Below are 12,638 nucleotides of genomic sequence, written 5' to 3'. Positions count from 1 at the left end.
AGAACAACTCACACACTTCTCTCTCTCCTCCCCCCTCACACACTTCTCTCTCTCCTCCTCCTTCACACACTTCTCTCTCTCTCCTCCCCCCTCACACACTTCTCTCTCTCTCCTCCCCCCTCACACACTTCTCTCTCTCCTCCCCCCTCACACACTTCTCTCTCTCCTCCTCCTTCACTCACTTCTCTATCTCTCCTCCCCCCTCACACACTTCTCTCTCTCTCTCCTCCCCCCTCACACACTTCTCTCTCTCCTCCCCCCTCACACACTTCTCTATCTCTCCTCCCCCCTCACACACTTCTCTCTCTCTCTCCTCCCCCCTCACACACTTCTCTCTCTCTCTCCTCCCCCCTCACACACTTCTCTCTCTCTCTCCTCCCCCCTCACACACTTCTCTCTCTCCTCCTCCTTCACACACTTCTCTCTCTCTCCTCCCCCCTCACACACTTCTCTCTCTCTCTCCTCCCCCCTCACACACTTCTCTCTCTCTCTCCTCCCCCCTCACACACTTCTCTCTCTCCTCCCCCCTCACACACTTCTCTCTCTCCTCCCCCCTCACACACTTCTCTATCTCTCCTCCCCCCTCACACACTTCTCTCTCTCTCTCCTCCCCCCTCACACACTTCTCTCTCTCTCTCCTCCCCCCTCACACACTTCTCTCTCTCCTCCCCCCTCACACACTTCTCTCTCTCCTCCCCCCTCACACACTTCTCTATCTCTCCTCCCCCCTCACACACTTCTCTCTCTCTCTCCTCCCCCCTCACACACTTCTCTCTCTCCTCCTCCTTCACTCACTTCTCTATCTCTCCTCCTCCTTCACACACTTCTCTCTCTCCTCCTCCTTCACTCACTTCCCTCTCTCTCCTCCCCCCTCACACACTTCTCTCTCTCTCCTCCTCCTTCACACACTTCCCTCTCTCTCCTCCCCCCTCACACACTTCTCTCTCTCTCTCCTCCCCCCTCACACACTTCTCTCTCTCTCTCCTCCTCCTTCACACACTTCTCTATCTCTCCTCCCCCCTCACACACTTCTCTCTTTCTCCTCCCCCCTCACACACAAAACAGAGTCAGAAGGCCTTCCCTCTCTAGCTGTGCCAATCGTCAAACACCAGCTGGCATCTTTTGGCCTCAAGGCTGCCAGCCTGCCAGCCTACAACTGCTAACTGGCCACCGGTGACTGGCCCTCCCTCTCCCCCTACTCTCCCCTCTGCTCTCCCCCTGCTCTTCCCCCTGCTCTCCCCCTACTCTCCCTTCTGCTCTCCCCCCTGCTCTCCCCCCTGCTCTCCCCCCTACTCTCCCCCCTGCTCTCCCCCCTGCTCTCCCCCTACTCTCCCCCCTGCTCTCCCCCTACTCTCCCTTCTGCTCTCCCCCCTGCTCTCCCCCCTACTCTCCCCCCCTACTCTCCCCCTGCTCTCCCCCCTACTCTCCCTTCTGCTCTCCCCCCTGCTCTCCCCCCTGCTCTCCCCCCTGCTCTCCCCCCTGCTCTCCCCCCTGCTCTCCCCCCTACTCTCCCCCCTGCTCTCCCCCCTACTCTCCCTTCTGCTCTCCCCCCTGCCCTCCCCCTCTCTCCCCCCTCCTCTCTCCCCTACTCTCCCCCCCTGCTCTCCCCCCTACTCTCCCTTCTGCTCTCCCCCCTACTCTCCCCCCTGCTCTCCCCCCTGCTCTCCCCCTCTACTCTCCCCCCTGCTCTCCCCCTCTACTCTCCCTTCTGCTCTCCCCTTCTGCTCTCCCCCTACTCTCCCCTCTCCTCATGCTCTCCCCTGCTCTCCCCCCTAGCTTCTCCCTTCTGCTGTTCAGCCTGGCCTGTCCCCTGCTCTCTCCCCCATCCTCTCCATGCTCTCCCAGCTCTGCCCTTCTCAGTCCCTACTGGTCCTCTCCTATCTCTCCCTTCTAGGTCTCCTTCCTCTCCCCCATCCCTCTACAGGTCCTCTCCCTACTCCCTCCCCCCGTCCTCTCCATGCCTCTAGGTCACCTCTCTCCTTCTGCCTCTAGGTCCTACTCCTAACCCTGCTCTCCATCCTCCTCTCCCCATGCCTATCCCTCCTCTCCAGGTGGCCTACTCTCCCATCCTCTGCTCAGGTCCTCTAGGTTATGCCTCTCCATCCTACTCCCAGGGTCCTCTCCAGATTATGCTCTCCCCCCATGCCTCTCCATTCTGCTCTCCCCCCCTACTTCCATGTCTATTCCTTATGCCCTCTCCATGCTATTCAGTCCTTACTCTCCTCATTCTGTCCTCTCCGGTCCTCTCCCATCCTCTCCCATCCTATTCTCTCCCAGGTCCTCTCCCATGCCTCCAGGTCCTCTCTCAGATGCTCTCCTCCAGGTACTCTCCCCTGCCTACTCTACCCCCATGCTCTCCAGCCTACTCTCCCATTATCCTATCCCCCCACTCTCCCCCCTGCTCTCCCCATCTACTCTCCCCCTACTCTCCCTTATGCTCTCCCCCATGCTCTCCCCCCTGCTCTCCCCCACTCTCTGGCATCTCCTCTCCCCCCATGCTCTCCCCTCTGCTCTCCCTCCCCTCTCCCCTCGCTCTCCCCCCCTGCTCTCCAGGTGCCTGCTCTCCCCCTCTACCTCCTCCCCTAGCTCTCCAGGTCCTCCTCCCCTCCCTTCTCTCCCGGTGGCCTCAGGTCCCTCTCTCCATCCTGCTCTAGGGCCTACTCTCCCTTCTGCTCTCCCCCCTGCTCTCCCTTCTGCTCTCTCCCCTGCTCTCCCCCTCTACTCTCCCCCCTACTCTCCCTTCTGCTCTCCCCCCCTGCTCTCCCCCCCCTACTCTCCCCCCTGCTCTCCCCCAGGTACTCTCCCCCCTGCTCTCTAGCCCCTGCTCTCCCCCCTGCTCTCCCCCCTACTCTCCCCCCTGCTCTCCCCCCTACTCTCCCTTCTGCTCTCCCCCTGCTCTCCCCCCCTACTCTCCCCCCTGCTCTCCCCTCTGCTCTCCCCCCTACTCTCCCCCCTGCTCTCCCCCTCTACTCTCCCCTCTACTCTCCCCTCTGCTCTCCCCCCTGCTCTCCCCCCTACTCTCCCCTCTACTCTCCCCTCTGCTCTCCCCCTGCTCTCCCCCTGCTCTCCCCCTACTCTCCCCTCTGCTCTCCCCCCTCTCTCCCTTCTGCTCTCCCCCCCTACTCTCCCCCCTGCTCTCCCCCCTACTCTCCCCCCTGCTCTCCCCCCCTGCTCTCCCCCCTACTCTCCCCCCTGCTCTCCCCCCTGCTCTCCCCCCTACTCTCCCCCCTGCTCTCCCCCCTCTCTCCCTTCTGCTCTCCCCCCTGCTCTCCCCCCCTACTCTCCCCCCTACTCTCCCCCCTTCTCTCTCCTCTGCTCTCCCCCCTGCTCTCCCCCCTAGAGAGAGAGAGTGTTTGTCTGTGTGACTGTGATGTGTGTGTGTGTGTGACTGATGTGTGTGTGACTGATATGTGTGTTAAACTGTAAGGCTGGGTGTCACCCTGCCCCCTCCTCTCATGCTAACATCTGGAGTTGCTGGACAGGGTCTCTACGTGATGGCTTTCACACCTCATGACATGACAAAATGTAACTTACTGTCGCACTGCTAGTCATATGTTGCTAAGAAAGGGTCAATAAGTGGTCTGATTGGTTGTTCTTGGGCATAAAGGGAATTGTGAAGCATTGTTCTGTGGATTCTTGATCTCCTGAGACCTTCTCCTCAGCTCTGGCTTGTCCTACTCCTTCTTCCTCACCTTTTGCTTTCTATCTCTGGTTTACAATAATCATGGTAAAGTAGGTAAAATGTTAAACCTTCAATTTGTAACATGTTTGTCTTGTAATTGAAATATCTCTTTAATTTAACCTTACATAAACCATTCGAGTAACCATTCTCACTCTGATTTAACCCATAGTGTCGAATACCTACCACTCCATTGGTTTTGGCATAATTTGGTAAATGTTAATACACTTTTAAGTTTACCCATTTTCCTTCAAACATATGGAATATTGGATATTTTGGCCAACTTCCTACAAAACAATGGGCATTTGTAGACTGAGAGTATGCGTGTGTGACTGTGTGTGTCTATTCATCTGACTTTATGTCTGACTGAGTTCATGTGTGTGTGTTTCTATTACCTACTGACTTCCCACATGCTGGTATTTTCCACCCAGCATGTTTACAAACCATGATTGGCCAAATTCCAGCTAATCAATAATGAATGAGCAGTAAAGTCAAATCCCACAATGACCATATGGATATAGCATGGTGTTTGATGATCTCTCTGTCTCTGTCTCTCTCTGTCTCTCTCTGTCTCTCTCTGTCTCTCTCTGTCTCTCTCTGTCTCTCTGTTTCTCTCTCTCTCTCTCTCTCTCTCTCTCTCTCTCTCTCTCTCTCTCTCTCTCTCTCTCTCTCTCTCTCTCTCTCTCTCTCAGCTCTCAGATTCTCATCTTGCCTTTCTCTCCTCCCTCCCTCCCTCCCTCCCTCCCTCCCTCCCTCCCTCCCTCCCTCCCTCCCTCCCTCCCTCCCTCCCTCCCTCCCTCCCTCCCTCCCTCCCTCCCTCCCTCCCTCCCTCCCTCCCTCCCTCCCTCCCCTCACCAGACTAGACGCTGGCTCTCCAGGTTCTCCTTTGGGTCCAGGAAGTCCCTGGGGCCCCATCAGCCCTCCTGAGTCCCCCTGTAGCACACAGGAAGGGGAGCAGGGGGGGAGGAGAGGTTCGGGAAGCACAGGAGATGTGGAGCAGTGAGACATGGCAGGGGACAGTAGCCCACAGGGGGCTGCAATATCCATATGTTTATCTGCTAGGTGGTGAAAGTATGTGAGATGTGTGTGATGTGACATAAGAAGGCAAGAGGTGTGTGTGTGTGTGTGTGTGAAAGAGGGTAACGTGTGTGGTCTACCTTCGCTCCTTTCATCCCGTCTGTCCCAGGAAGTCCCTGCTGACCAGCCAAGCCCTGGAAGAAGAGAGAGGAGAGGAGGAGAGGAGCAGAGAAGAGGAGGGAGAGGAGAACGTAGCCGAGAGGAGAACAGGGGAGGAGAGGAGCAGGGAAGAGGAGGGAGAGGAGAACGTAGCCGAGAGGAGAACAGGGGACGAGAGGAGGAGAGGAGGAGGGCGAGGAGGGAGAGGAGGAGAGAGAGGAGGAGGAAAACATGACAGAGAACATTGGAGCAGGGGACACTACGTCAGAAATGAACATACGTAGTTCCAAATCTACAGAGAGCGAGCTCGTTCTATCTTCTTCCATCCTTCAGGATTTAGACTGCTCCCCACCCCCCTTCCCCCACTACCAGTAACTGAATAAAGCCAGCTGCTTATTACAGAAAGCAGGTGCTGGAAACAGACTGTGTCTCTGCATCGTTCCCCAGCACATAAAGCTCTCACATCTGCCTAGATTCACTCATTAAGTCCTAAATTTGATTACTGATCGTCTGTGTAGCAGCTCAGTTATCTGCTTGTTACTGTCGCTCCATACATTGAAGGGTGGCACTACCACAGGAGGAGAGGGGAAGAGATGGAGGAAGAGAAGAGGAGGAGGGGGAGGAGAGGAGGAGGTGGAGGAGGAAGTGGGGGAGGAGAAGAGAAAAGGAGGTGGGGGTGCAGAAGAGAGGAGGAGGAGAAGAGGAGGGAGGAGGTGGTGGAGGAGAGGAGGAGGAGGATAGGAAAGGAGGAGGAGAGGGTGGATGCTATAGCACAGTGGGTAACCAAACTTACGGTTTCTCCTGGCGTTCCTTGGAGTCCACGTGGCCCAGGCACTCCTTCTCTCCCCTGGGGACAGAGCAGAGACCCAGACTGAACCCTGGACACACCCCTATCTATTGTCTATCTATCTATCTATCTATCTATCTATTTATCTATTTATCTATCTATCTATCTATCTATCTATCTATCTATCTATCTATCTATCTATCTATCTATCTATCTATCTACAAAACCTTCTCTATCTACTGTCTATCTTCTGTGTCTATCTACCTGTCCTAACACCATTGACAGATCACCAATCATCCACTATCCAACAGCAGAAGGTGCACAGCAGGAGAGTTGCAACGGATTGATGAACAACTTGATCCGGTTTGGGAGCAGTTTGGAGGGAGCTGAGGTGGTGTGTGTGTTTGCGTGTGTTTGCGTGTGTATGTGTACGTGTGTGTACATGTGTGTACGTGTAAGTGTGTGTGTGTATATCTGGTGTGTATGTATGTGTGTACGTGTGTGTATGGGTGTGTGCGTGTGTGTATGGGTGTATGCGTGTGTGTGTGTGTGTGTCTGCGGGGGCAATCCCAAGGTCTGAGGGCAGGATGGTGATTCCCAGGAGGGTTCAGAACCCTGCAGTCAGCGCTGTTTAGGAGTCATGATTGCGGTTATCTTGTTGATTTGCCACAACTGTGAAAATAGCTCCAATCTGAGCACATAAGCAGCCTGGCTTATTGTGTGCCTGCGTTTTAGCACAGGGGAAATCTGGGGGCTGTTGAAACACTTCTGTGAAGACGATTATGTGGACCACCTTCCACATCCACTGAGGCTTGTACAGGCCTCCTGGGTCTGGTTCAACTAACATCCCCTGAAGACCTTTCCTACACTGAAACAATCGTCCCTTCAACAAGTCCTGTGCTTCTCTTAATTCCACAGGTAGATCTTTTGTCCTGTTTCAATCACGCACAGCCTCAGACATATGTAGTCAATATTTACCATTCCTGGCATCCATTGTTAAAGGAGCCTATGCATTTGCCAGGCTTCTGATATCATTGTAATGAAAGGTAATTAGAATTGTTCTTACCATTGGACCTGAATCTCCCTTAGGACCTGGTTGCCCTACGCTGCCCTGGGAGAGGAGAGAGGGGGAGGAGGAGAGAGAGAGAGGGGGAGGAGGAGAGAGAGAGAGGGGGAGGAGGAGAGAGAGAGAGGGGGAGGAGGAGAGAGAGAGAGGGGGAGGAGGAGAGAAAGAGAGGGGGAGGAGGAGAGAAAGAGAGGGGGAGGAGGAGGAGAGAGAGAGAGGGGGAGGAGGAGAGAGAGAGAGGGGAGGAGGAGAGAGAGAGAGGGGGAGGAGGAGAGAAAGAGAGGGGGAGGAGGAGAGAGAGAGAGGGGGAGGAGGAGAGAGAGAGAGGGGGAGGAGGAGGAGAGAGAGAGAGGGGGAGAAGTAGACAGACGGAGAGGAAAGACAGAGAGGAGAGAGGGGGATAGAGAAAAATGGAGAGAGCGAAAACAAGAGATCAAGATCACTTTAAGGAGATTCCTCAATATTAATAATCGACTGGAGTCTTGCCTGTAAAAATATGTTTGTGGTTCCAGCAAAGATCCATTTCCAATAGAGAGACATGTCTAACAGCATCTTAACATAAACATGTTCATCCTAGCAGTGAGATGCTGGTGCTTACCTTGAAGCCATGAGGACCCTGGACTCCTCTCTCCCCCTGAAGAAAAACAAACATGAACCATCCACCCATTAAACATGTCAACCATTAAACCATTAAACCTCTATAAACCATCAAACTTGTAAACCATTGAACCATCCAACCTCTCAACCAGGTGTGCACAATTAGAATTCAAAGACGTCCGTTGACAAGGACCTGACATGGGGGCGGGAGGGGGAATTTCACTGTATAACTTGAGACAGCTCTCAACTTGGCAGGAAACCTCCCTCTGTATGCCTGGGCCTCCTCCACTCATTTTACACAGCGGGACAAGTTATCCTTTTGTTCTCAGACAAATACAAGGGGAGGCATGTGAGGTCTGTATCGACCTTCCCGCACGCCATTCTACACCTTCTCACGCGTCAGCTTTTGCTCCTCTCCCTGTCTCTCTCTCCTCCCGACATGCATTTTGAACTTTCGCTTTGATTGGCTGAGTTTCGTGAGGTGATTAAAATGAGGCACGTGATTGGACAACACGTGGCAGTGTCTCCCAGCTGGGCTGAGTCAGCGCAGTATGTGTCCATTGAAAATAATGGTTGCTTCATGAGTATTTAATTTAGCAATTATTTATAAGAAATGTATCTGGGTCCAGATAAACCCTTCACTTAGTCCGGACACGGACAGAGGTCCCCACCCCTGCACTAACCCATTAAACATGTAAACCATTGTAAACCCATTTAACCACTAAACCATTGACCCACTAAAACTTGACACCACAAACCCATTAAACCACACGTGTATTTCTAAGTCCAGTATGTATGAGAAAAGAACAACAATGTGTATTTCTTAGTCCTAGGATGGATACTTACGAGATCTCCTCTCTCTCCCTTCTGGCCTTTCTCTCCTGCTCCCCCCTCAAACAAAACAAGTAGAACGTTGAGACAGAATCTGTCATGGAGAGACCGTCCACCCCAACGCTGAGCATGCAGAAAGACTTACAGAGTGCTATACATACATTCAAAGGCTTTATAAACTTCAGGTTGACTTTTAAATGTGTTGAAATCGTAAAGTGGAAAGAGATATTTGGTGCTTACAGAACCAGAGAGCTGGAGTAATCCCTGAGCAGTCCTTACCTATGATGAAGAGAGGAAGAGGAGAGGAAGAGAGGAAGAGAGGAAGAGAGGAGGAGAGGAAGAGAGGAGAAGGGGAGAGGGGAGGAGAGGAGGAGAAGAGAGGGGGAGAAGGGGGAGAAGAGAAGAGGAGGAAATGAGAGGAGGAAAGGGGGAAAGGGGAGGAGAGGGGAGAGGAGAAGAGAAGGGGACAGGAGGATGGCAGAGGGGAGGAGAAGGGGGAAGAGAAGAGGAGGAAAGAAGAGGAGGAGAGGGGAGCCGAGGAGGAGGGGAGAGAAGAGGAGAAGAAAGGAGAGGGGAGGGAAGAAGAAGCGGCGAGGAGAGGAGGAGAGGAAGCGAGAGAAGAGGAGAAGAGAGGAGGAGAAGAGGAGAGAAGGAGAGAAGAGAAGGGAGGAAAAAAAGAAGAGGGGGGTGTAGAGGAGCAGTCTGTCATAGTTCTGGAACAAGATTCCTCTCAAGAACACAAGCAAAACCACCCTGGATGACACTGGAGCCGGGTGTCACCAGGGGCAGAAACAGCTCAGAGCGCCCTGTATTTGTATACTTATGTGAGGTAACAATCAGCTTTCTGAGCTGATTTGAAGCGATGCCACATGATTGCAGGGAGGCCAAAGAGAGGAGCGCTCCTCGTCCCTGCAGGCTGAGCTGGTGAACACGCCAGGGCGCGCCTATGTCGGGAGGACGGTGGGAGAAGGACAGCTCTGATTGGACCAGCGTGGGTTTAGGGCCACCCGTGAGGGACTGACACAGGGAATCACAGCTATGGAAGGTGAGTGCTTGTTACTGCCACCCACCACAGAGCCAAGCCCCGGGCCGGGAAATCAGGATCAGCAGGCTGCGGACCCTCGGGGAAACAACTGGGATACAAATCAAGTGCACCTCCATGGCTTCCAAACCGGCTCTGTGGTGTGGCAGGCCCAGTGGCCCCTCCCACTCCCACAGTGCTCTGAACACTGTGCTGTGAGGAGGCCGGCTCTAAGGACACCCTCAAAACGAAAGGCTGGGGTAACATTTGACTCTAATGACACACTTGCATTCTCGCGCATGTGGAACCTGAGAGGATGTTGACGTGGAAATATGCAGGTTGAAGTGAAACCATGTACATCTCAACATGGTTCTACGTGGAACACCACAAATCTAAAGGCCCCGTCACACCAGAATGTTCTGGTCGACGTTCTATGAAGTTAGAGGAAACGTTGGCAATCGTCCATGGTCGCTGGTATAGCGCCAGAAGAGCGTAGTGTGGACGCCGGTGACGCTGGTAATCGGCGGTAATCGGCGGTAATCGGCGGTGATCGGCGGAGAACGCGGGCCAAAGAAAAAAGTTTGGAACATGCACAAAAGTTCTCACGGAGACCAGCGTTGTGCAGCGTTTGATTTTAAACGCTGGATAATGCTGAAGAACCTTTGTGGAACGTTTGACCAACTTTGCGCGCGTTTGGCTATCGTTAGTCAGTCGTTACCCTAGTGTTACTTGGTTGTTATTTATCCAGTGTTTTATACCCGTTTGACCATAAAACCCACACGCCAGCAAAACTATGGTTAGAGTTAGAATTAAGGCTGGGTTAGGGTTGGGATTAGGGCTGGGTTTGAAAAGGGCAGTGATAAGTATTTTCAGATTAACTACTTGTGTGATCAATCTGTTCAATCTTGTCTTCTATGACTGTGTTGCAATATGACTGTGTTCCACAAACACGTCTGGCGACTCCAACTAGCATCCACACTGTGCCAGAGAGTAAGAGTACATGCTCAGCTTGTCATAAGCACACCTTTCATACCCTTCACAGGAAGCCTACTTACCGGACCTGGGGGTCCAGGTGGTCCACTGTCACCCTGGAAACACACACACAAAGCATGAAGCACATCAAGGACCACAGTGAAAAAACAGCATTCAGAATCCATTTTTCATTTTAAGATGACTGACTCAAACTAAACATTCAACAACATGATGAAGGGCTTTTCAAGTGAGATAATTAAACCAGATATGAGTTCAGCCAGAGAGTCTGGGGTAGCTGGGGTAGAGGACAGGTTCACCACGCTGCTATGCTGCCAGACCAAAAATGGATGACAGAACAATCTCCCTCTCTCTCTCTCTCTCTCTCTCTCTCTCTCTCTCTCTCTCTCTCATTCTCTCTCTCTCTCTCTCTCTCTCTCTACCCTCTCTCTCTCTCTACCCTCTCTCTCTCTCTCTACCCTCTCTCTCTCTCTCTCTCTCTCTCTCTCTCTCTCTCTCTCTCTCTCTCTCTCTCTCTCTCTCTCTCTCTCTCTCTCTCTCTCTCTCTCTCTCTCTCTCTCTCTCTCTCTCTACCCTCTCTCTCTCTCTCTCTCTCTCTCTCTCTCTCTCTCTCTCTCTCTCTCTCTCTCTACCCTCTCTCTCTCTCTCTCTCTACCCTCTCTCTCTACCCTCTCTCTCTCTCTCTCTCTCTACCCTCTCTCTCTCTCTCTCTCTCTCTCTCTCTCTCTCTCTCCCTCTCTCTCTCTCTCTCTCTCTCTCTCTCTCTCTCTCTCTCTCTCTCTCTCTCTCTCTCTCTCTCTCTCTCTCTCTCTCTCTCTCTCTCTCTCTCAGTCTCTCTCAGTCTCTCTCAGTCTCAGTCTCTCCCAGTCTCTCCCAGTCTCTCTCAGTCTCTCTCGGTCTCTCTCAGTCTCTGTCAGTCTCTCCCACTCCCAGTCTCTCTCAGTCTCTCCCAGTCTCTGTCAGTCTCTCCCAGTCTCTCTTAGTCTCTCTCAGTCTCTGTCTTGGTTTCTTTCTTAATTCTTTATTCCGTTTCTGTATCTTCCTTTCTCTCCCTCCTTCTCTGTGTACCCCCAACCACACACACACACACACACACACCAGACACACACACACATGCAGTAGGTGTAACATCTGACATGAAGGCGCCTCACCTTCTCTCCCTTCAGGCCTAGGCTGCCCTCTTGTCCAGGATGACCCTGAGGAAACAGCTGCTGTTAGCAAGGGAAGGAGGAGAGGAAGGGGGAGGAGGGAGGAGGAGGAGGGAGGAGGAGGGGGGAGGAGGAGGGATGAGAGGAGAAGGGGGGAGGAGGGAGGAGGAGGAGGGAGGAGGAGGGAGGAGGAGGGGGGAGGAGGAGGGATGAGAGGAGAAGGGGGGAGGAGGGAGGAGGAGGGGGAGGAGGGGGGGAGGAGGAGGAGGGAGGAGGAGGGGGGGAGGAGGAGGGAGGAGGAGGGATGAGAGGAGAAGGGGGGAGGAGGGAGGAGGAGGGGGAGGAGGGGGGGAGGAGGGGGAGGAGGGGGGGAGGAGGAGGGGAGGAGTAACAAGAGAAGGAAATACATACCAGATCGCCTTTCTCCCCTTTGTCTCCAGGCTTCCCCGGGACTCCAGCATCCCCCTTCTCCCCCTGTCAGACACAACACACCCATGATGAGGAGGAGGGGGAGCGGAGGGAGGGAGGGAGGGGTATACTGCTGTGGGGTGTCAACACTGGGCCAGTCCCATGCTCAGCATCTACAACAATGACGCATTTACACCTCTTCAGGAGGTTTTACTTGCACCTGCACCCTGGTAATGCCCATCACATAAGATTCTATTCACAATCTACACCCGAAAGAACTTCACATTTAACACCGGTAACCAACCTAAACCCTCATTGAGGATGAGGAAAAACTCCAAACCTACATGTAAAAATGTAACCTTTGTGGATATAGCTCAGTAGTTGTGAGTGAAGATCACTTGTTGCCCTTTTTTCACAGGTTGCAGGTCCAAATCCCTGGACTGCCCAGTGAAGGACCTCCACAGGTCAAAACAACACATCCTGTGATCTCACGAGCTGAGACGGAGCCATGTGAATCATCCCAAACATCCCATAATACACACCACCCAAGGCCAAATGCCTCACTCGGCTCTACAACTGAACTTTGTTATTCTTTGATTATTAGAAACACTGTCTTACATTTTGTAATATGACTGATAAAGTCACAGCGCTATGCAGAGGACAGTGGTTTTATGTGGAGATTTTGCAGTGCCTAAAACCTGTTTAAAAACTGTTTTACTGCAGCATCTCAAACAGATAGTGATGTCATTGTTCACTTCACCGCCAATAGATGGCACTGGATGACTGCATCTGAAGCCCTCTCTCTCTCTCTCTCTCTCTCTCTCTCTCTCTCTCTCTCTCTCTCTCTCTCTCTCTCTCTCTCTCTCTCTCTCTCTCTCGCTCTCTCTCTCTCTCTCTCTCTCTCTCTATCTCTCTCTCTCTCTCTCTCTCTCTCT

At 53.0% G+C, this 12,638-nt stretch overlaps 1 protein-coding gene across 14 annotated transcripts in view; it reads right to left on the bottom strand.

Moving 5' to 3' along the window:
• Positions 1-12,638, bottom strand: part of LOC146267706 (uncharacterized) — a 132,724-nt gene that overhangs the window by 50,094 nt on the left and 69,992 nt on the right. For all 14 annotated transcript variants that reach the window (XM_084709758.1, XM_084709767.1, XM_084709757.1 and 11 more), the window contains 10 exons: positions 11,707-11,769; positions 11,299-11,343; positions 10,213-10,245; positions 8,377-8,415; positions 8,152-8,196; positions 7,307-7,342; positions 6,709-6,753; positions 5,649-5,702; positions 4,837-4,890; positions 4,535-4,612 (listed from right to left, as the gene is read on the bottom strand). In XM_084709758.1, the coding sequence (XP_084565884.1) occupies positions 4,535-4,612; positions 4,837-4,890; positions 5,649-5,702; positions 6,709-6,753; positions 7,307-7,342; positions 8,152-8,196; positions 8,377-8,415; positions 10,213-10,245; positions 11,299-11,343; positions 11,707-11,769 (492 nt within the window). The remainder of the gene's footprint in view (positions 1-4,534; positions 4,613-4,836; positions 4,891-5,648; positions 5,703-6,708; positions 6,754-7,306; positions 7,343-8,151; positions 8,197-8,376; positions 8,416-10,212; positions 10,246-11,298; positions 11,344-11,706; positions 11,770-12,638) is intronic.

The sequence above is a fragment of the Hypomesus nipponensis genome, chromosome 11 (genome assembly GCF_054491055.1).
Source record: "Hypomesus nipponensis isolate SF chromosome 11, ASM5449105v1, whole genome shotgun sequence".
NCBI lineage: Eukaryota > Metazoa > Chordata > Actinopteri > Osmeriformes > Osmeridae > Hypomesus > Hypomesus nipponensis.
Note: the sequence above shows the minus strand (reverse complement) of the source record. Positions and strands in the feature narration are given on the sequence as shown.